This window comes from Anabas testudineus, chromosome 6, assembly GCF_900324465.2.
Source record: "Anabas testudineus chromosome 6, fAnaTes1.2, whole genome shotgun sequence".
NCBI classification, from domain to species: Eukaryota; Metazoa; Chordata; class Actinopteri; order Anabantiformes; family Anabantidae; genus Anabas; species Anabas testudineus.
In genome coordinates, this window is record NC_046615.1 from 4,479,437 (window position 1) to 4,504,726 (window position 25,290).

Sequence of the window (25,290 nt, forward strand, 5' to 3'; positions counted from 1 at the left end):
TCTTGTCAATAAGTGAACCTGTCACTTATCTTTGTGCAAGGGTTCTACATTGAAAATCATACTAGCTTCTGCTACTCAGAAACACGTCAGTACAAGGTGTTCAAGAACGGTAGAGTGTTGGTCATCTGTGATTTTCAAGCATTTGTCGTGTGAGGTGTTCAGGGACTGTCTAGAGTACGGGTCATCTAAGAGTTACATTTTGAGATGAAGATTAAAAAAAAATTCACATTTTCAATACAAATATAATAACATCAATATATTATTTAGTTATTATTATGTAATATTTATTTTGGTCTGTCCTCTTTTGTTTTCAACATAACATATATTCTTAATAAAGTACAGACAGACAAATGCATGGGTGACACTAATACATTTTTAAATTAACTTTAATGTCATGTAAATATGCTATGTTTTAACTGGAATGTCATTAATATGGGGGATGCTGGCTCCGACCCAAACCAAACCAACCAAAATAGGTTGGACGATGCAGTGTTGTCACTTCTGTCTGCTGTTAACTCGCAGTTAATTCATCTCAAAGAACAACCCGTCAAGGACAGGAACTGAAGGAGCAACGTTTTTCAGCATCGTACGTCTGGGTGGAGTTTCAAGGCTTGCTGGGCGTTGAGGAAACATGGATACACAGTAACACAACATGTCTGCAAGCTGACTTGCTGTGATGAAACCACAGTGCAAATTGCTCCATCGACCGCCTGTGCAGATACATTAAGGCCGCCTGTCTGTCTGTCTATGTGGGTTATGGAGCACAAGATGTAAGAACCAGACAAGAACCAGACAGAAATGGCTCCAAATTATATGTGAAGAAGGCAAATTGTGACGTAACAATAGCATGAGTGACTACACATGACATTTGCATACTGATGATTCTGATGTCTGATGTGTACCGAGCTGAATGAAGGTTGCTGACTCACTGGGATGCTCAGTGCACATTCCTAAGTTGTAACTTATCAAGGGAATTTGGATGTTTGCAGAGTTGATACATCTGATTATCATATGCCTTCTCTGTGTTTTGTGTGCATGTGATCCTTCAGTTTGTATTCTAAGTACAGTTTTATACTTTGAGAAGCGGTCTGATGTTTTAATCTTTTAATTCGCTTAAGCAGAAGCTTCAGTGGACATTTAAGGCACATGCTTCACTGCGTTCTTCTTCACCAACACCGCTTTCATTCTCAAACAGTTAATGCAGTGACTGTTATAACACCACAGGCTGATCTGATGGACACTGAGCACCTTGTTCAGATGGCAATGAAAGACACAGAGGGACTACAGTTTCCTTTTCCAGGTTTAACTCACTGAGGATGTTAAAGGAGCTGTCTGTGAATTATCTTGTAATTCACAATTCTCTGTACAGTAAAACAGAAAAGAGCAAGATTAGTAATCAGCAGAGGGAGACCTCCAGGACTTAAACATTTATCTCCAGCCTCAGAGATGTCAACACAGCTCAGAAGGGGCTCACATGAATAACACATTAGTTTTAGGTCTGTGAAACATTTGTATGTGGATAAAACATGAGCCTTAATTTAAGCAGTGGTGAAAAAGGAGTTCTGTGTGGGAGGACAATGAAGCTGCAAACGACCGGAAAATTAAATGTATGAAGAACCCCCCCCCCCCTCCTTTCCTGTGCTGTCTTTGTACGTTAACAAGCTCTGAACTTGTCCACAGAGTCTCTCTGTGCACATTTGTCCCTTTTCACAGGTTACACACTCCTCCAAGTCAGTTACCTGAAGCCTTTCACTAAACAAGGACCTGCTGATTGGACGCCGCTTTTTCTTCTTCTCTTCTTTTTTTTTTATTTCTTTCATATATTTTTTTTCCCCAGCTTTCATTTCCACTTCTTTCTGGGATGCTGCCCTCCCCCCCTACAGAGATAACAGGCAGTGGGAACGCACACACTGAGGTGTTAATGGAAAGGTAGAGTACAGTAGAAAAGGTTTCCTAGTCACACTGAAGAGTCACCTGGTCTAATTATAAACTGTTATCGTCCACTTCCTATCACGTGAACACCCAAGTAGGACGCAAACACACTCATGCATGTTCTGTACATACAGATAAACTAACGTGCTCTCTTTTTGTTTTGAATGAATACCATGAGAAAACGCCACACACGCGCACACACACACACGCACAGTGCTAGATGTAAACAGTCCCCAAAGTCTCAGTGGCTCATTGTTTCTCACGCGATGAGGCCTGTCACCCTGAGTACCGTCATTAGTTGCACATATATCTTTTAATGAGAAGGAGCATCAGAGGCCAAAGTTTCCATGGCGAATGTTACTAAGGCATCATTTAAAAACACTCTCCGCTATACAGTCAGTGAGAGTGTGTTTGTCTGGCTACCATTGTGAGGAACAGCATGAATGTTTAATCTTCGAACTGAGCAAATTTTTGAGCAATTTCAGGGTTAAGACTAGGTTTTAGGGTTAGAATTAGGTTTTGGTTAGGATAAAGTTTAGGGTGAGACAGTTAGTTGTGATGGTTAGGGTTAGGGTAAGGCAGTACATGTGATAAATTAAAAATTGAAACATAGTAGATTAACATGGCCTCCGCAAGAGTAAGGGGCTAGGGAATGCATTATGTCAATGAGTGTCCTCACACTGACTGACATATGAAAATGTATGTGTGTGTTTGTGTCAGTGTGTGTGAGGCAGTGGTGGAGGCGGTGGGGGGGGGTCACAGAGAGCCACGTGCATCATTCACGGAGGGATTGACACCTAAAGAAAAATAGCTGCAGGTCTAATCAATGTGAATGGCTTCCCCCGAGACCCAGCTCTATGTGTGTGTTTGTCAGGTGAGGTGAGCAGCAGGCATCAGCAGCATTTCCGTCCAGTCAGCAGTGATCCTGCCAGCCTCTGCACGACCAGACTCATGAATAGATCAGTACGTTTGTGTGTGTGTGTATAAATGAGTGTACACTATGGACATGTCCTCTGCATTCTACTTGTGTTGGGTGTTTGAGTGTGTAACATGGCAGCAGCCCTCTCAGAACACTGAGCTGTCAGTGGGGTGTCACAGCAAGGCGCTTTGAATGTGGAGCACAGGGGAAAAGAACAAGTTTGATATTTTTTTCCACCTGGAGCAGAAATGTAAACACCTACTGTGAAACAAACACTGGTAGAGCTGGAGAAGCAGAGGTTTATAAGACAGTTTGACATCACTTTACTCGCTGTTACTACTTCGTACAAGTCACTTCAGTACAAACTGCATTCTATCAGCTAAGTCATGGTGTAGCAGGTTCTGATACAGTTTACACTGAACTGCACTCACTAATACATGAAGCACCTTCTTTTAGATTAATTCAGTAAATCTTGCAAGGAGCAGGAGAAGTCAGATAATAATCATAGTTAAAGTGCCTTAAATTGAAAAACATGTAAGTACCACAGGGCTCTGTTCTTAGCTCTCTCCTCGTTTCTCTGTACATTTCACTGATAGACCAAATTATATGAAATCATAAAATTATTTTCCACTGTTATGCAGATGATACCCTAACCCTCTACATCCCTTTGGAGGCTGATGACGCTTACATGATTACTAAATTAGAGTTCTGCTTGTTGACTTTCAAATCCCAGCTGTGGCCTACCTCCAGTAGGGGTCCTTAGGCAAGACCTCCTCACGCTGCCCTGCCTACCATACTGTTTTGATTTATAAGTCGCTTTGGATAAAAGCATCTTCTAAATGACTAAATGTAAATGTAAATGCTCCTAAATCCAGATAAAACTGCTAAAGCGATGCTAGTCATAGGCCGACCTCGGTACCATCACATGTTTGATCAGTCAACCTCAACTCTAGATAACTGTGTGATTTCTCAGAGCCTGACAGCCAAGAATCTTGGAGTCATATTTGATCCTTGCCTGTTGTTTGAACAACACATTAAAGATATCCTTAAGATTGCCTGCATTCTCCTTTATAACATAGCTAAAATTAAACATCTCTGTCCATTGGAGATGCAGATGCATTTCCACTCCTTTAGAATAACCTCCCTGCTGACATCAGACAGACTTACTCTGTAGAGGTTTTTAAATCAAAACTTAAAACACATTTATATGTCCTAACTTTTAATTAATGACAGGGATTCATACATGTTACTAGTACTTGGTTGTTAGGTGAGTTTCAGTCTCAATGAATATTTAACCCAGTATTGCACTTCTGACTGTTGTGGAATCCCTACAGGTGGCAAAAACTGCAGGTAACTCTTCTGTCCTTGTTCTATTAGACCTAGAACTGCAGCCTTTGACACTGTGAACCGTCAGATTCTTATGACTGCACTCTCAGACTTGGGCATCTCTGGATCAGCTCTAGCCTGGCTTCGGTCATACTTGTCCAAATGAGCCTTCAAGGTGTCCTGACAGGGGCGTGATTCCGACTCTCATAACCTCTCCACCGGTGTACCGCAGGGCTCAGTCCTTGGTCCTCTTCTTTTTCCATCTAAACTTCTTCTCTAGGCTCTATCATCCATGTTCATGGCTTTTCTTATCACTGCTATGCAGATGACACACAACTCTTCCTGTCTTTTCCGTCAGATGACTCTACTGTCTCGTCTCGCATCTCTGCCTGGATGAGAGAAAGTCACCTTCAACTTAACATTCCCAAGACTGAAGTCCTATTCTTCCCTGCCAGACCTTCAACTCAACACAATATCAGCATTAACATTAGATCTGCGCTGATTGTTCCCGCTAAGATGGCCAGAAACCTGGGGGTCATCATTGATGACCAACTGACCTTCAAGAACACATCGCCACAGTCTCTAGGTCGTGTAGATATGCCCTCCACAAACTCAGAAAGATCAGACCCTACCTGAAGGAGTACACAACCCAACTCATTGTACAGGCGTTGATCATATCTCTCTCTGATCATATGTCTTGACTACTGCAATTCCCTGCTAATAGGGTTACCAGCATCCACGACCAAACCCCCCCAGATGTTTCAAAATGCAGCAGCACGCCTAATTTTCAATCAACCAAAAAGGTCCCATGTGACACCGCTCTTCAGATCTTTGCATTGGCTTCCTGTGGCTGCAAGGATCAAGTTCAAAGCTCTATCTCTTGCCTACAGAGTGATCAACTCTTATCTCAGTTCAATCATTTAGGTCTACACCCAACCCCCCGTCCACTGCGCTTGACCAGTGAACAATGTCTGGTGGTACCAGCACCACACAGTAGACACCAAGGAAAACTCTTCAGCTCAGTGATCTCAAGATGGTGGAATGAGCTGTCTATCTCTGCATGCTCAGCCACCTCACTTGCAATATTTAAAAAACTGCTGAAAACAGAACTCTTCCACATCTTCCTTGCTTATAAAAAAAAAAAAACCCTTTTCTACTCTCTTGTACTCACATCTCTTGAAACAGAAACACTTTTTTGATAGCACTTTGCTTTGTTGTTTTTTCTCCTTGACTTAGTTTTAGTTTGCTTGCCTTGTTCCTCACTTGTAAGTCGCTTTGGATAAAAGCGTCTGCTAAATGACTAAATGTAAATGTAAAATGTAAATATGTCAGTGTAGCCAATAATCCTGCCGACGCGATCATAGTATTTACTCTCATAGTAACTGCTTTCATCTAACCCTCAGTTTTTTTCTTTTAAAAGCATATGAGCCTTTAGGCTGCATGCCCCTCTGTCTTTTTTTTTTACCCTCCTACCTTGTGCCTTCTATACTTCATCTTGGGAGGAGGCTGAATTATCCAGGTCATATCATATTGACTGGTTGTACCAGGAAGCTGCTTACATTGTCTGTGATTGTGTTCTGTCTGTGGCTTGTTGTCTACTATCCTTTTCTCTCTGTGCTGTCCATTCACCCCAACCGGTCAAGGCAGGTGGCCGCTCACCCTGAGTCTGATTCTGCTGGAGGTTATTTCTGTTAAAGGGAGTTTTTCGTCTCCACTGTCACCCAGTGCTTGCTTAATGGGACTTATTGGGTTCTCTCTATGAACATATAAGGTTCTGACCTTATTATGTGAAGTGCCTTGAGATGGTTCAGTTGTGATTTGGTGCTAATAAACATAAACATAAATAAATTGCATGTAGCGACAATTACCACAAAAGCCAGTAGTAAAGATAGAAAACACTATCTACTGAATGAACATGAACAGTGGGGCATTATTCACAATGTTGTCTCACTCATTGTTGGAAATGGTCTGTTAGCAAAGTCTTTATATGTAGCACTTTAAATTGCGTTTTCACACGGATGTCAGTCTGAGGAATCAGTTTTCCAGCAACACCACTCTGTTTGGGATCAAATTTTCAGGTTGACTGGTGGATTGTCGTGCTTAGTCTGGTGTGAAACTCAACATGCTGCTGCTTGTTTGATCGTTTGATTTGTCTCAAATGAAACCAAACGTACAATTTAGAGTAAGTCTCTTCAGGCAGAAAGCCTTGCTTTGATCACAAGCTTTATTAGCAAGTGAAATTGACATTGACCTTCAAGCTCATTTGCTGGCATCACTTTGAACAACTGAAAACAAGTTTTGGGCAAAGTCAACATAAGTGTTTTTCATTTTAAATGTTTTTTGACCTCTTTCTTGCTCTGGCAATGGCTAAGTCTGAAGGAGGTCAGAATGTGTAAAGCTACTGTCTGCATCAGCTGGCCAGATTCTGTGGCCTCTATAAAAAATAATGATACTGGAGATCTTTTGACTTTTCTGTAGCATTAACATAAACCAAAACATCTACACAGGAAATATTAAAATATGTGTAAAATGTGTAAATTTATTAGCACATTCTAACTCCCCAGAGGTTGAACCATTTTGGTTTTGGAGACTGCACAATCTTTCCTCTGGCAAAACATTTAGACTTTTAGTATATCTAACAGCTAACCACATCATTTATGTAGATATATATGGTTCCCACTACTGAACATGGCAAACCCTCTATGATGAATATCAATTATTATCTTGGAGTGCAATGCAAACTATTTACTTGCAAGTACTGTAAACCCTAAAATCACATATTGAGCATATACTGTAGTGGCTTTAAAGTCATCATACTGTGCTCTAATGTATATTCAGGCTGAATGTTTAGAGAAAGCAGTACACAGTATATACTTTATATATATATATATATATATATATATATAATATATTATAAACTCTGAATTAAATTTGATTCAATTTAAATTATTCAACTAACAATAATAATAAATGCGAATATCTCACCAAGGTCAACAAATGTGCTAGATATAAAAATATCTCCATCGTGTCGTTTTGTGATTTTGAAGATAGAATCATGTCTGATGGACTTCAAGAACTAAACATACAGAAACAGCTTATTCAGCCGTCTGGTAACATTTACAAGGTTAACAGAAAGGTCCTAATGTAAGTAGCACTGAGACCAACATCCTAACACCAAGCAAGTATGAGCTGCAGTCTGAGTGTTGCTATGACTGTTGTTAATGTTAATGAATGCTAATCAACACATATTAAGAATACTGACTGATGGAGGAAGGATGATAAAGAAGTACCTTGTAAAGCAACATTTCGAGAGTATTACTGTGGGATCACACTTTTTAATTGACTTGATGAAATGCCAAAGTAGATCAGACTGGATTCACATGCTGATGCACGTAGTACCACAGTGGATTTGCATAAATACTGTGTTCACAGGCCACTTTGTTACAATCCAATATGGTCCAATACAGCAGCTCTATGACTTTATTATATGTTTATTATTGTTTATTATTGTGGTTATAGTGAGTGGAGAATTACTGGAGAGCATTATTTTAAGAGGTGGTTATAATGTTTTGGACACACTGTTTACCTAAATGAGAGGGATTTGATTACTTTGTTGATAAAAATGTTGAATACCACCAGTGACAGCTAACATTTGTCTTATTGGTAATATATCCCACTGTACTGGGTGCTTAAGAGCAATGCCTCCCGACATCAATAGTCTTAAAGAATTCTGCCAAACAAATACTATTTATCAGTGCAATTCATCAACCCCCTCAGAAAATTGCTTTTCTACACTCCTTCATCTCTTTTGATCCCCTTTATCTTTCTCTGATCACAATCAAGTCTGCAAAGCCTCGTGATTTCTCTCGCTGTCTATATCAATCAGTCACTCTTCTCTGCTCCCACTGCTGTCTCTCTCTCTCTCTCTCTCTCTGCTTTTTCTCAGTCTTAGTTCAGATATTAAATATTAATCAAGGGAGGTTGAGAAGCAGTTGATCAGCTGTCCCTTAATGATCTGTGCTCTCCTGAGCTCCGATGTGTCCCATTCAGCTGGTATCATTTATCAAAGCATTTGTAATTTCAAGTGTGTTTTAATCTGTCTTGCTCTTTCATTTTCTCTGCTCATGTCTACATTTCATCGTCTTCTCTGCTTCTCCACTAACATGTCTCTTTTTTTGGTCTATGTCTACATCTTCTTGTCATAAAGCAACATTTTTAAATCAGTGATATTTTAATTACAAATTTCCAACCAGCCGTCTGCAGCTCAGCCCCGCTGGTGTTAAAGGGGTCCATTCACATTCAGGCCAGTGAGCGCACATCTACACTAACCTTGACAGGTTTTTGCCACTGACTAATGGGGATAGTCCTGCAAGAGTTTTAAATTATTCTCTATAGACCAAGATTATTTTAATTCGGACTTGGAAATGTCCTGGGGTTATTCAATGATTTATTTTCTTTACCTGCTTATTCTTTTAAAGGGGAATGAATTCCTTACCAGCAAGTGTTAGCATGAATCAGGGTCAGAGCCTGTACCACTTAAATGCACATTACATTACATTTTGAAACAGAGAGACAGTTGGTCCTCTTTGACCCCAGAAGCCTTTCCTTTTTAGGAACTTTACCTGCATTTCAACTGCAGGAATCTAGTTAATTGGGCTATGGTTCTAACCCCTAAAAAGTTTCTGCTTTGGATGTATTTATTACAGACATTCATGGTCCCCAGAATGAATTCACACATGCAGTTTGTGCATCTGACTTTACCCGTAGGTCCACCACAATGTTGAAATTGTTTTGTGTACTGGAAATGTTAGTACAACTATTGAATGGACTGCCATGAAATTTGATTAATATATTCAAAGTCCACAGAGGATGAGCCCCAGTGATTTGGGGGATTCCTTGATTTTTCCTGTAGTGCCACTAACTGGTTGAATTTTTCACTTGGACAGGCTTAATTCTACATATCCCAAAACAAATGGATGGATTATTCATAGACATTTATTCCTTGCTGATGTTGCATTCAAATACCTTTATTATGGTGCTTACTCTTCCACTAGTGCCACCACGAGGTTGACATTTTTTGTTTTAAATCAACTGTCTCAACAACTATTGGATGGACCGCCACAAAATTGGAACAATGGACATTTGTGATTCCCACAGGACAACCACGAGAACATGTGTCCATAAAATATATACCATTAGATTAGCCACAGGGGCCAATCTTCTTGCTGTCAAACCCAGGTTTTAAAACACTCAGCTGTTAAGGTTAAACTACGATGCCCCGTCAGACCTCAGCATGAGGTGGAAAAGGTTCAATCAAGTTTTGCAAACAAATCATTAGTTTACAAGGCAAACCAGAACCAACATTTTCATGCCAATTGAACAGATGTGGTTCCCTGCCTTGATTTCCCAACTGCACTACAGAGCTCATTTCCGTTTGAATAGTGTCTGGTGGAGCACTTTCATACAAACAGCACTTTCCTGAAGAGGACGTCTTCCAAAGAAGTGTAGAAATTAAAATCTCTGCACCATGGGACTACCCTACATTCTGCTGATGTACATTTAGTGAATATAATGAACTGAATCACACGCAATTCAAATATTTGCATATTGCTACAATAATTCAGAGCCTGTTGGCACAACAAACAGTGCTACTGCTGAGGAGACAACATTTACTGATAGTGAACAGCAGCTACAAGTAGCACTAGTAGTGCTAGTTTAGAATAGTTGTGGTGACATTGTTATTACTGAATATAATATCAGTCTCATGATGTATGTCAGGAAATAACTCAGCTTTAGAATCATATGCAACTGTTGAAACAACAATATTGAATTTTCCCTGTAACTATGTTTTTTTTTTGTTTGTTTGTTTTATGAACCCATGTTTTAACATGAAGGTTTTTTATTACTTTAGAACATTATTTGTCGTATGAGTAAAGCAGGGACACTCTTTGATGACTGTGTATTCTTTTTGTTAATAAAGTGCCAGATCTAGGTCCTTCATTTTTTTAGTGAGTCCTTTGATGAATCTAGCCTTCTCAATCACATTCTCTCGTCTCCTTCTCTGTCATCCGTACCTTCACTTCACCCACATGTCTTCTTTTCTCCTTCTTAAGCAGTTTTTCCTCCTCAGGTCTTCATTAAAACTTGATGGAGATGAGTGAAGCCAATAATCTTCAGGCCCTCTGAACAACCCTACCTGAAATCAATAGGTTTCCTAGAAAAAAACAAAAACACAAAGACAATACGGGTGTGGGAGAAGTTCTGGTTCATCAAATATTAAACAGCAGGTCTCAGGGGAGAGGGGGGAGAATTGTGGTGATGCAGTGTCTGACCCAATTAGCATCTTCTGTTCACCTGCCAGGCTCCAGCCGTGGCTCCACTCTGACTTTTACTCGTCACGACAAGCCACTTCTGGGACAGTCACACACTCTTCAGGAGTTTTATCCCTGTCGTCTTGTACACTAATCATGACACGATGCATCTGTGCCTGTCACACCCTTTAGGAGGGCCATCTTAGCTTTGTGAAATATTGGTTACTAGTAGCTCCAGAGGAGCACCAACTGTCAACAAGACACAATGAGGTTCCTCTGGGATGAGCTAACACTTCGGTAATATTGTCTCAGTTTTTTGTGTTGCCAGTCATGATGAGGAGGGGGTCTTGAGGAGGACTCTTACGGCTATAACACACCAAGCCAAAATCAAACTGTTGTCGACTGTTGGCTTGATGTTAAAATGATCTTATTAGACTTATGACACTTTGCAACCTATACATTAACAATCAAACAGTAGCTTTATGAACACACAAGATATTTGTACCATAGCTCTACAAAGTAGCATCTTACAGTGCATTGATTTTTGTTTTACAACTCCCTGCTCTTATGCGGGAGCTTAGCTTGTCTCCAACAGCACTGGGATATTGTCAGTCAGTGATCTCAGTTGATCACAGTTCACATGATAAACAAGTGATGCTCATACAGTGCAAATACTGAATGAAGAGTAAATCATTGTAATGATTGGTATTGATAAAGATATCAATTTGATCAAGCTGTTGTTATTGTAATGGATCTGTTTTTTAATGTAAGATAACAGGTTTAATTAGCAATATGTTAAGAGAGAATGACAAACTTATCATTAACTAATGTCTAAAAGCAGTGATAACTACTCCAACATCATAATTCAACAGGCAGGTATTCATTGGTGTGCATTTCCTGTCATGAGACAGAAGCTTTGAGATGAATGAGTAAAGAGATGAATTTAAGTAGAAAAGAGACAGAAATACACAGCAGATGGCAAAGGGAAGATTTTGGACCTCCTTTTGTCTCTGACTTGTCCATCACTCGTCCCATAGGGGTAGAGGAGAGGTATGGAAGGAGGTAAAGAGATGATATCTGTAAATCAACCTTAAAACAAATGTATTTCATAACAGTTTGTGTCATTTATTGAATATTTCTATTTGAGGCAGTCAGGGGATCGCTTGATTTAGTTTTTTAATATACATCAGACAGTTCCATGATTCATTTTATCGGTCACCTGTCTCCCATCCATCAGAAGCAGCTTCACTTGTCTCCCACATTATCAGGGATGGGGACATAATCTCTACAAAAATAAAGACAGAAAGTACGAAATGAGGAAATTTACATGAAAAGATTCATGGCATACAGTAAGGTCTCATTCTTCGCCCTAGAAATTGTGGTCAAATGACGCCTGCATATGATATAATGTCCACTTATAGTAACTACAGCACTACAACTCTTTTATGATTATATTTAGGCACATTGGCACCGTACGTTGTCGGTGAATATTCTCTATGTTAGGTCGAAATGTTTCACTACTTATCAAAAGTAAAAGAAATACCACAAAAAATGAGAATCCCAAGAATCCCTCCCTCTGGGGAAGGTGGCCAAATGGTTGCAGCATACGCACATAACTGCAATGTTGTTGCATTTAGTGCCCTGTGTCTACAGTAACTTTTCAAAAGAATGGAAGAACTCTTCTTCTGTGGAGTTTATACAACTACTAGTCCTGTAAAGAGTTAAATGTTGAATGCAAAATATACTGAATATAACTAAAGAAAAGGCAACAATACATTTGAGCAAAAATGATATGAACAATGATTTGATTCCATAAAAACCATAAAACTCGAAATGCAACTTTTAGGACTCAAATACAGTGCACAAAGCTCCACCCAACCATCCCTCTGCCTGCACTTCTATACCCTATACTTCAGGTATTAGTGGTTACATTATGTTAATAAGGTTACAAAGCATTCAAGCTGAATCAATGCTAAATCAGCATCAGTTTGGAAATTCCTCTTTCTCGTCTCTGCTGAAAGTGGCACGCACGCTTTCAAGTCCCTCAGAATAATTGCAGTGAATCATGTAGCACGTCTTCAAGGTTGTAGTAACAGTGTGTGGAGCTCCCACCCTGTCTGTTATTCTGTTACTACTCCTCAACATGATCCACGTTCATTTTGCTGCTGCTTAATAGATGATAAGGGATCAGCTTAATCAAACAGTAGTAGTGCCCAGGTCCTGGGAGGGATCAGGGTATCTGCGATGTGTACCTGAAAGCTTAGTTCACTGTTTCAGACCTCTAAATGCTGGTACAATTTAGTGACGTTAATGACTTCAAAATACATCCATCAAAGCATTTCCTCCTCCTTAGGACACAGCAGCAAACAGCTTTGAGCTTTAGTGAGATGCTGTAAATAGCTGTGTAAGTAAGTAAATCACTTGTGAGACTGAGTTCTCAGGAGTGAGTGTATTTGTGCATGAGGCGTCCACTTAAGGGCCTCATTTGGAAATCCTGGAAAAAGCTTCCGTGGGGGCTTCTTCACATTTTTATGAAGACACAAACAATCAGCTACAGTATTGTCTGGACGTGTGACTTATGATTGAGATTGGACATTTGCCATTCATTCAAGTCTAAATGTATAAAATTAGACTGAATTTTGTAGAGCTCGTAAATAAAAATAAAATCTGCCAAATCATTGTCATGCCCATCGCTTCCTTCCCTTACATGTGTACCTACTGAGGCCTGACAGTAAATACCTTGTCTTGCTTATTTACTGTCAGCAAATGTCCTGACAATTGAAGCTGACAACTGACAGGATGCTACCTGAGCTGCCTGACACGTGACAGATTTGTTGTTACCACTGGTTCCATCCATGTTTAAAAGATGATTTGGGTTTGGGTTAGTTAGTGCGTGCAGAGTTTGAATGCACCTCATGTGCATCTGTTGTTAAATCTGCACGGAGAGTTCTCACTTTACAGTCACTGTGAAGTTCTAACATAAAGTGATCATCTACTGTAGCCTGATGTGTTCAAGAGAAAGCAGCTGAAGGGGTTCTCTAGTGGCTGCTAACTAGAGAAATACTATGTCATTTTAAAAGTTATGCTTTTCATAAATGTAGCTAAGGAATTACCAAGCAGCACGGGAAGGTGATGAATACATGGTGCTGTCTGGACGTTCGGTCTGTCGAGTCAGCTCAGTAAACTGTGTTCCTAGCTCTCATGAGTTTGGGTGATTGAGTCTTGGCTCCATTCAAACATGAAATGTGTTGTGTTGTTTATCTGAAAACAGTCTGATCACTGAGGATAACCTCCATTTCCTGGTCAACAAGCCTTGACGTTTCTCATCTTTGATGTGAGTAATCAATGAGCGACTGAGGAGGGGGGATTGAAGACAAACCCCCAGCTGTCTTTAGCTCTGTGTGTATGACGGACAACACTCAGCGTCTCAGTCTTGAAACAAACAGCTGGAAAGACAGTAGTGCTATTCACTGCATGGTTGCTCTTCTTATCTGTCTTATGTCACTCTGGTCCAACAGCTGTTGACTGTCGATGACAAAGTAAAACAGAAATACATTTATTGTCAACTGATCTATCTGTTAACTGCTCAGATTGACTTCCCAGTTCATGCCACATTGCACGTTCCACTATTCAATCATCTTTCTTGTGTATTGTGTGGTCTTGTGTGTGTGTGTGTGTGTGTGTGTGTGTTTTCCAGTGCTGAGCCCGTGCCCTGTCACTGCAGCTTCAGCCAGAAGGTGTCACTCCATCTATAAGGGTTTTGCTCAGTGTCTGATGGCTCTGGGAGACAGTCTGACAGACAGCGCCCGGAAGGACGAGGACGTACATGAGATACACTCCATCTGCAGGTCAGTGCCATCACACACACACACTGACTCGGTTGAATGGGAAGTCTGCAGAGTTTCAATATTCAAATATGCATTTCTAAACCCCACGGGGCCGTTAGGTCAGTATTAGTGGGTATTGAGGTACTTTAGGAGAGAGGGCCGCAAACACAGACAGAGGCTCTCAGGGGACAGCAAGCACACATTCTCCGAGCTGGAAGTGAGTATGCAGGGCTTTTTGAAAAAGTTTAGACAAGCATTTTACAATCCCACAAAGTCAGTCGGCTATCTGATATCAATAGGGCATGTCTAAGCCGTACATCGCCACATACCACACAGATCGAAGTCTTTGCGCTCCAGTCTCTCCCTGGACTTCCTCCTGACCTGTTCACATACAGTTGGAAGAATAATCGTCAAATAACTGTGTGTGAGCAAAAACTAGATATTGCATAGTTTAGGTAAAAACACATAGATTCATTTGTTTAGGAGAATCAGGGGTTTATAATGTGTTTGTGGTGTAGAATAATGAACTGGAGCTTTAAAGGGGCTATTTTTACTACCTGCTTTAGATTAGACTCTTCAGTGCCTGCATTAATGAGAATGTGTAATAAGTGCACAATATATTTGACTTGAGCCAGAATGTAGCACACCACAGATTTCCACACCAGACCACCAAACGCATAATAGTATAATATAGTTTAACTAGTTAACAATTTTCTTTTTTCCCTAATATGTTGAAGTGGACATTAGCAAACACAACCAGGTTGTTAAACATTGGCATCCTGTGCTAACTCTTCTGGTCTTCTGGATGCAGAATGATTTCACCATTCCCCAGTGTCAGTGACAGTGTAAGGGCTGATGTTTAGCAGGTTTACCATGTTCACCATCTGATATTTGCCCATTAGCATGCAAACATCTGCTAATTAGCACAAATCATACTATCCACCTTATTTTCATACTAAACTTTAAAGGGCAGGACATTTTGTTTTGAGCCATAAACTCATCTGCACACTAGGCTGTGTACTGTACAGTGAGTGTAATCAGCAGTAGTATGACATGCAAGATGAGCACATTACTCATATGAGAGCTCTTAATATTTCTTTAATTGCTTCCTCCCCTGTTGCAAACTACATTTTTATTTTATTTTTTATTTGTGACGTGTCACTGAAAACCGCACAGCAAAGGATGGTGAATATTCTCTTCATTGTGTTCTGAATAGGTTTCACTGACTAAAATTATTTGAGAGTAATACTGAGCATTCATTCACACCAACAGAATGATTGCAGTGCTTCGTGTAGCATGTCTGCAAGGTTGTAATAACAGTGTGAGTTAACAAAGAAATCACTTCCAACCTGTTGATCTTTCTCACTTTATCATTTGATTTATACAAAGGCATCAGAGTGATATGCATGTGTGGAATTTTAACCATCTCAGTATTGACCTGAAATTTAAATTAAACATAACTGTAATGATCTTTCCACTTTTAAAAGTGGGATGTTTTGATTGCAGTTTTGCTAAATTCAGGTCAGGTGATTGACTTGGTCGTTGTATTGCATTGCAATTCTTTGCCTTAGTAAGTTGTGGGTTTCTTCCCAGCTTTGAGTCATTGTCCATTTGCACTGTGAAGCATTGTTCAATGAGTGTTAAAGCATTTGGGTCCCTTTTTTCAGCAGTCACAATAAATACAACAGAGCCAGTTCATCTGGAAACAACACATTTTTCTGAAGCAAGTTGATCTTAGTCGACTCTACGGGTCGGCCAGGTGCTTTTCTGCGTGGAGTTCGCTTGTTGTCCCTGTGTCCTGCAGGTTCTTTCCTGGTACTCGACATTATCCCACCGTCTAAAGACATCTCAAAACAAAATAACCCTTATGTGATTTATCAGAGTTGTTTTCTGTGGTCTTCTGGCTTTTTTCGCGTCACAGGTTATGGTTCAGACCAGTTGCCTGACGAGAAGTGACTTTTTCTTATAAGACAGTTTACCCAGCTTCTGGGAGCAGGCTTCATATTTAGTGAATATACACAAGCATGTTCAGTCCTTTCAGAATTTGAATCCAGCAAATTACTAATAAACCAAACTGACAACCCCGTAACTCTAATATAGGGAGTGTGGTCACTGCAGAAAAATAAATACAACTTTAATTTCATCTTTTTAGTGATAACAAAATAAGCCCACACTAATTTCTTAGTGGCATAATGAACTGTGAGCACTCACTGCCATACAGCCTCTTCTTTCCTACCAGCATATCCTCACTCTGCACCTCTGTTTTCAGCCTCTCATTGTTGGGCTGGAGGCCCGATGACGCTGATTAAACATGCTGAACATCTCTCACTCCCTCCCACCACTCCCCCTTTCCTTTCTCCCACCACTTCATTTCTCTATATCCTGTATCCATCCGTCATTCCTCCCTCTCCCTCTGTCATCTTCGCTCACCACTCTATTTATACATACCCCTGTCATCCATCTTCCAGAGAAGTTGGATCCTCTCGGCCAGGGAAAGAAGACATTAATGTGTGAGGGGTCTTAGAATAGGACGGCTGATTTGAGAGCAGTGTTTCTGTCAGGTGAAATTTGCACAGTGCCAAAATGATATTGAACTCCCAGAATTATCACAGCAGACTTAGACATATAGAGAGAGGAACCAACGGAGTCAAAAGAGACATTACACACAAATGAAGTTCCTGTATTGCAGAGGTACTTATGTGGTTATTTACTGTAATAAAACTTAGATTGTGACCAGCATTCATTACTAACTACATTAGGAATTAGACTTTACAAGCCGAAGAGCACTTGATGATTAGGCAGTGACAGCATACATGCTCCATAAAACACAGCTTCACAGTGGGGTTCTGTCACTCGCCTCCCACTGTGTGAGATACAGACACCAGGGAATTCAGGGAGGAATCTCCTTTTGTTCACAACACATATTTTGATAGAGATCTTCAAAGTTTGACATTATATCCTTGAGGGAAAACCTAATGGAATTATTCTAAAGGATGGGTACCAGCCTCCTCTTGCAGCATCAGTCATCTCACTCGGACATTGATGAAGCTTTACTTGGAGTCCAGCCCTCCCTGCTTTCTTTCCTCTGTTTGGAGGTATGGTAAGGGGTCAGTTTGGTTTATGGCAGTACTCTGCTCAAATATTTCATCAGATTCATGATTGAGTACTACTGACATTAGTGATGATCTAACCTCCCTTTGGTTTCACCACACACTATGCTCACATTTTTATTTTTAGTGGAATATTTAGCTAATTATCAAGTCAGTTGGATGGTTTCCCATTTACTCTAGACTGGACTTATTCAGCAAAATCATCATCATTCACCCTCTACTGTAGCTGGCTTCTTGATGATAACTGTCTATTTGTTGCTTTATCTGCTCCATTATTTCTCTCTTTTTCTCTTTTCAAAAAAGAAGCCAACAACAAAGGCAAACCTTAGTCATGTTTATTAATTATTGTTTTAGCATTTTTGCCTTTATTCTGAAGTGTTCAGTAGTAAAGAGACAGACATGAATAGAAGGGGGCATGACATTCAGCAAACCAGGAATGCCACATCCCCATAGCATGCACTGTAACTGCTACCCCTAACCCCCTCCAACGCTTTAACAAGCAATGCAAAATTTCCACCTGCTGTCTATGACTCCTTTAACTTTAGTTGACTCAGCCACAAGCAGATCTGTGATGAAACCCACAGGAGGATTATTGTGAAATTTACCACAAACACTTACCAGGATATATGGAATTGTTTTGGCGATGCCCTGTCATCAGGTCAAATACCTAAAGTCAGCCTCTAAAGGCATTCTCAACAACTTTAGCTGTAATTTGCTGTTTGTTTAGTGCTAATTTGCAAATGTGAGCATACTACAATAGATAATATGTAAACATTTAAACTTTTAAGCTTCATCATGTACACTTGTTAGCATATTGTCATTTACCACCCCTGTGTTTAAGACCTGGTTTATTTCTGAAGGGAACTAGTTTGTATAATATGTTGTCAAACCACATAAACAGTTTTTACAGTTGATGCAAATGGTCAAACTTAACCATTTAAAACAGGCTATGTGCACATTAAGGCTATCAATTGTTGGACTTTGAAACTCAGGTCAAACTGAAACAAGCAAATAATTCAACAACAGCCATATGATAACGAGTGGCAGAGAGTTCACAACCCAACCTGACTTCAGCGATTTACACTCTTTAAAAAGCCCCGTTTGGAAACACTTCAGACTTTGGTGAGCAGAAGGCAAAACTCCAGAGCTAACATTGTATTGGGTACAGTTAGACGGCCCTTCAAGCACTACAGCAGCAACCTGAGGGCACATCCCAACAATATGTAATGGTTGATTGTTATTTAAGCTCTGTGTAGTAATGTAATAGTAGTACAAGTAGTAAAGTAGTCCTTGTATTGGTTTGAAAAATATAGATTTGCACATGATATTGTAATAGTCAACAGAACAGTACAACATCTCCAGTAACTTACAGAAACAGGTGGAGACAGCTCCTCTAACAATATAACCCTGGATGATGTCTTATGACATCAGATCTGTAAGTTATTCAACCGTCTGATCAAGTAATGTTGGCATCACACAGGGCCACTGCGATACCTGTAGACTCCTGTTCCTGCATTCATAGCCGCCATGTTCCCTTTCTTAAAATGGTAGTTAGTTAGATACCATGGCTGTGAGGACATTTTGATCAGCCCTCACTACTTCAAAGAGTGTTCGAGGGTTATGAATTTGTTTTAGAGTTAAGGTAAAAATTAGGTTTAGGTCAGGGGAGGAATGCATGAAATCAGTAATTGTCCTCGCAATTACAGGAAGACAAGCATGGATGTGTATGTATACACTACATGTGTATGTGTCACCATGGCCCTGCAGCCCACCCATGGTACCACTCCACAGTTGTTAAGTCTCTTCTATTCCTTGAGGTACCAATTAAACTACTAATCCTGCAATGCAGCCACCTTAGTGTGAGTGTTGCCGAACGCAGGGACATAAGAGTTCACTCACACTCACACACACACACACACAACCGAACTCCACATACACACTCCCCCACTAATCTACACTCACACTTTCTGTATCCTCGCCTCACTTCTTTTCTCTTTCGTTTTTTGTTCCCTCTCTCCATCCCTCCACTCCTCTCTCCACCTCCCTCCTCTTTGTCCCACTCTTTTACCTCCCTCCATCTCTCCACTCAGGAACATGGTTTTTAGCACTTCTATCAGAGCCACCTAATGAGGAGGTAGCGTAACGCTCCCCTCTTAAGATCAGCAAGCGCGCTCACTCACACGCATGCACATGCACGTGCACGCGCTCCACAGTGTAGTCTGAATAGGAGGCTATGATTTGCATCTAGGCCAAGGCTGCTCCATTGTCAGATTTCTCCCAGGAGTGCAGCGCTGCTTTTATTCCTCATATTCACAATAGGCATTATGCTGTTGCAATCATTCACTGTGGATCCAGTGGAGGTAAGGTGAAAAGGAAATATTTAGGGCTAAAGATACTGATGAATTAGGCACAATAGAATTAGGCAGTAACATTTTGCAGCAGTTTAAAAATAAACAGAGGATGTTCACATCAAAAATACTTATACTGAGCTTAAAGGTTATCAAAACGTTTATTAATGGTTAAATCACTTTGTCAAATTTTAAATAAGAGCCACAAGCCATCATAATCTCTATTCCTGTGTATGCACATTTCGTGCAGAATGCCTTGGTGTGTTTCCTGCTGTGGATCCTCAACGTGCACTGTTTACTCACCTGCCTTTTAGAAGAAGCTTTGCAGCAGGTACAAAACCTTTTTATAGACGTTCATGTGTAGCTGTAGGGTAGGCAGCGGAGCATATACTGGAAAAGACGTTCCAACCCCATAGGTTACAATCCATTACCAGTAGGACTGTTTATCACAGATGGTTTTAAATGTCTCACACAGTCACACAATTCCATACAAAACCAGTATAGATATCACAAACAAATATCCTACTTTATTAAACATGTGTGTCAGTGCTCAGACCTTCATCAGGTACCACACAAACAACATCACACGTGGAATTAAATATGAGTCTGACCTGGGGAAAAAGCAACCAGTTAGTGTGAATGAGGGTCAATGAGCTTATTAAAGAAGGAGTGCAAATTCTAGTGCTTGAATGGGTTTCTATGTCAGACATGTAATCAGTTTTGGTCACTAAGATTTTCAAAAACCATTAGATTAATTCAAATAAAATGTCACAAATTACAAAATAATAATTATTATATAACAATGTAGACATATGTTCCAGAGATTATATAACCTCTGAACAGACCACAAAGTAGTCACCTCCACCGCTGTGGATCCCACCCTGCACAGTTTGCAGCCATTATGATAACTGTGATTCATGGCATTGTGAACCAAAATGACACGAAGGTAGCATCGGGTCGGATTTTGGGTTGTTGTGTGTGTGTTTGTGTGTGTAAGAGAGAGAGAGAGAGCGAGATCTTTTATGTGTCTTTGAGCAAACTTACACCCGGTGCATATTTTATAGGTTCAGTCATGCATTTTTGACTAAATGAGGCGGCTGACAGAAGTTTAATGATGAAGTCTGGTGTGTAGACCTTAGTTAGGTCAAAATCAGACATGATGCAATTAGTCATCAGCGGGGAATCCACCAATCAGAGGGCAGATCGCTGAGATCTTCTCATTACAAAAGTGATTTGATTAAACATGGAGCGTGCGCTCAGTAGTATCAAAGATAAATCGTCACCGAGGGATTAAAGATTTATGCAAGTCTGTCATCAGAGGCATGTCACAGAATAAAATCAATTACCTCACAAGACACAAACTGTGCAATCTGTTAAAAAAAAAAGTGATACAAAGAGATGCCAAATGTTACAGTTTGAAGTAAAGGTCTCACTGGAATGAGAAATTATTTAGTCATAGCTAAGTAGAAAACTCCTCATTCAGCGTTCCCATTTGTTTCCTTGGTTACAGTTGCACAAACAAAAGCCGAAGTCTACCGATTGCTAAAACGGGTGTTATCAGGAAACTCTCCCTCACAAGGTTGAGATTTCTTTCATTCTGTCTTCTTTCAGAGCAGCCTTTCTGTTTGCCTTTATATTTTTATCCTCTACAGATTTAGATAAGGCCATTCATGCTTTCATTGCAGGTTTTTCTCTCCCTATTCCCGCCACAGTTTAAAGTCACTTTCAGCTCTGCGGCTCATTTAGGATGCAGCTGTTAGGATTTAAGCAGCCAAACAAAGATGCGAATATTCCCCCAAGTTCAGTACCTGTCACTGGTTTGCATGTAGATTTATATAGAAATTATTTAAGGGAGGGAGGAAGATTTTTACATCACTTTCAACAACAGAGCCATCACATATAAACATATGATCAAATACCTGTAAAAGCCTCTCTGCACCATATGAAGTGGATAGCATAGAAAACAGTTTACAGAGTACAGCCGTCCTAAACCTTGCAAAATATAGATCAAGTCTTGTTCAAGTGGAAGATCGTTTTATTTCTTTCTCTGCAGCAAGGCAAAGGAAGCCTTCTTGAAGCATGTCAGCCAGGTAACCCTGATGAAGGCCACTGCAGCTGTGTGTGTGTGTGTGTGTGTGTGTGTGTGTGTGTGTGTGTGTGTGTGTGCGTGTGTGTGTTGGTTTTAATAAAAAAGCTTTGTCAACTCTTGCCCAAGAATAGCTGAATCCTTTTTCATTTCTTTGCTTCTTTTCAATTCACGAAGCCGCTGGAGCTGAGAGGCTGTGGTGGGGATCGTTTTTTTTTTTTTTTTTTTTACCTGTTAGTACATCAACCTTGGACAGAACAGTCACGATGCTTTCTGAACGGTTTTGCAGGATATGAAGAAAAACAAGATTTTTCAGACAAGATTTTCACATTAATGTTGTCTTATTTCCAGCTCCGATATTAAATATGATAGAGAAAGTTATTTCTTGAATGTTTAGGCTATGTGACACTTCTGTAGAAGTAAAATAAAAATAAAATCTTTGTTGTTGACGTTAATGTAAAGAATGACCAGCCAGTTAAAACAATTTCATCATTTGTTGATACGTACAGATGGAATGAAGTCCTTACATTTTAAAATGTCACCTTTGCAGAAAGTTCAAGCATATACATTATCATTAGCATTAAAACCACCTCCCTAATATCATGTAGGTCTGAAACATTTCAAAGAACATAAATGATACGTTGGAAAATGAATTACAATGTAAAAACTGAATAATTTGGTATCGTTTTATTTTTTATAATTCTTTATTAAGACCAGAAAATACTTACTTATACTACTTTTATAAATCTATCTTTTTAAAAGGGAGCTCTTGCTCCTGAGCATTGAGCAGATTTTGTGTCGTGGTGTCATCAATATGCTGCTTTAATGCTCTGTACTTCCCTCCTCAGATTGAGTCTAAGTGTAACTGTGGTTTTCTGCCACTTTGTGTGTCCTCTCATATAGTCCAAGCTCTTTAGAGGAGAGGAGGCTTAAATATCTGCTGCTATTAGACCCAAACTAAGCTGCTGTCAAGGGGACTATAATTTGTGGCAAGAAAAACTGAGTCAATTGGAATTTAATGCCTGTTTGTGAACGAAAATACGCTCAGATCCTTAATTTAAGTTACTATTATGAACTAATGTGAAACACCAATCTATTTTACCTAATAACACACAAATGGATCAATTTTCTTCATCATGGTATTTCTCAAACAATCAGGAGTTAACAAACCTGAAATCCATTCAATCAATAAACAAGACTAAAGATTAGGTCGTTTGAATTAAGGCTGAAAAGGTTTACAAAGTAAAGACTTTATCCATTCATCAGTCTCCAGTTTTGCAGTATTTGGCACTGTGGTCCTCTCTGCGGACGCCCAGCTAAGATGATTCCATGCAGCATGATGTGAAAATGACACTGCATACCTAAATGAAAAGGTCATCTCTACGGTAGAGTACGTTGGAGAAATCATTGTGATTTGGGTCGGTTTTGCTCATCAAGGTAAATACAGACTATAAGATTGCATGGCTGCATGGCTCTAATAAACTGGGGCACGACATTAACTTTGATGTATGTGAACTGTGTGATGATAGCACCTAGTGTTGTCGGCCATATTGCAGGTCAGAATACAAGAATAAAACATCGTCTGTGCCTCTATAGTTGTAAACAATGAAGCCTCATATTGCACTGACAGTACATCACTGGGACAGCGTAACATAATACCAGGGTGGTAGCACCACATCAGCACTGTGTGATCACTGTTTAACTGACTCCACCTGGGATCCTGACCCTTCAGTTTAGAAACCGTGTTCTCAAATGGACTCCCATCCACAGTATTCAGACTGTATCACTGCAGGTGAACACACTGTACCGTACACTTTCTGTTCCTCACGTTCTCCAGGCTCTCTTGTTTCTCTCTCAGATGACGACACTGCTGAATTTCCACTTCCAGTCAGAAACTAAGCTCAGAACTGGGGTTTGGAGGTTTCCACATATCAGCAGCAGCATGTTAGCAGCAGAACACATATACTCTCAGGAGGTTTTATTATTGTGAAAGCAGCTGGTTGTCTGTCAGTGTCCTCACTGTGTTTCTGCTGTCTCTGCACCACCTGTGACTTAAGCAGAGACCTGCACACCTACGCCCACACACACACACACACACACACACATGCACACACACAAACCAATACCGGTGAAAAACTCTGCACCACTGCACATCACTTTCTCTTACTTTGTCATCTTGTGCATGCACACACTTTTTCCTTTTTCCTCAGTAGCCAGATGCTGCCACCACCCCCACACACCCCTCTCCATCATCTGCTCCTCCCACGGCAGCAGGTAAGCAGCCGTCCTCCTCCAGCAGCTGCTCTGTCAGAGGTGGGCCACTGGAGTGTTTAGGCCCTGGACACAGGCCAAGCACACATACTGCACACACACACACACACACAGAGTCATCAAGGGAGGCCAGGCCTGCAGTAGTGATGGTGTTTTATATTTTATTTTTTATGAAGCTGCGTATGTGTGAGGGAGCATGAAAAGAGAGAAAATTAATTGACTAAAGATGGGATTTAAGTAATATTTGTGCATGACAGCAAAGAAGGCAGATGTGTGCTACAGGAAGACAGAAAATATGTTTGTGCGTGTGTGAGTTGCTTTTTAGTAATTATGATCAGAAGCATATGTCCTCAAACTGACATCCAGCACAGATGAGAGTCTCCCAAATGAGAAAATCCTGTCACTTTGTATTTCTGTAGGGGGATTTCTACTGTGCTTTTAGGTGAGAACTACAGCTACATGTATATATTTTGCAAGATTAGTAAAACTGTAAGACCTCAGGGGGATCACAACACAGGAGTGCAACAAAAGACAGCACAGCATCCCATCATGATTTATCTTATTAGTCTGAATTAGAGTGTGGTGATCAATCCTTCACAGTGTACAGTGATAAATCAACACTGATGAGCTGCTCTGTTCATTACATCTCGGTGTCTTGTATTGCTTCTCTTTAGTATGATACATCAAATGGTGATTAAAGACTTGATTTTGTGTATTGCACTAAAATAAACGCTTAACTTAACTTGTGGTTGTGCACATTAACTGTAGGACAGAGAGAGAGAGAGCTGTCAATGGTTGAAAGGCGGGCGGGTCAGATCACCAGTCTATCACAGATCACAAATGACTGATTATTGAAAACGTAACAATTACTTGATAATGAGATTTATCAGTTGTAACATTTTCATTGAAAACCTAAACCTATCTATGGATTAAATCAGGTCTAATGGGGACAGGTTGTACTGAGCTCTAATTTCATCCTGGTTAAATCTACCCTGAGGACACACAACATATAGCAATTACCACAATATTAGCTATTGCAAGCTCCAATTATCCAGTTCAGCAGATGGCGACAGCATGACTAAAAGGGGTCAAATGGCATGGCAGGCGTCGGTGTTTCCGCTTTCCGTGCACTGCTGCACATTGTCATTGCTATAAGTCTC

The 25,290-nt window shown here is 40.2% G+C and overlaps 1 protein-coding gene across 1 annotated transcript in view; it reads left to right on the plus strand.

Annotated features, from left to right (window-relative positions):
- The window catches only part of nrn1la (neuritin 1-like a), a 50,501-nt gene that overhangs the window by 21,145 nt on the left and 4,066 nt on the right, over positions 1–25,290 (plus strand). Inside the window, exon 2 of the mRNA XM_026366149.1 lies at positions 14,186–14,336. Coding sequence (XP_026221934.1) covers positions 14,186–14,336 — 151 coding nt within the window. The remainder of the gene's footprint in view (positions 1–14,185; positions 14,337–25,290) is intronic.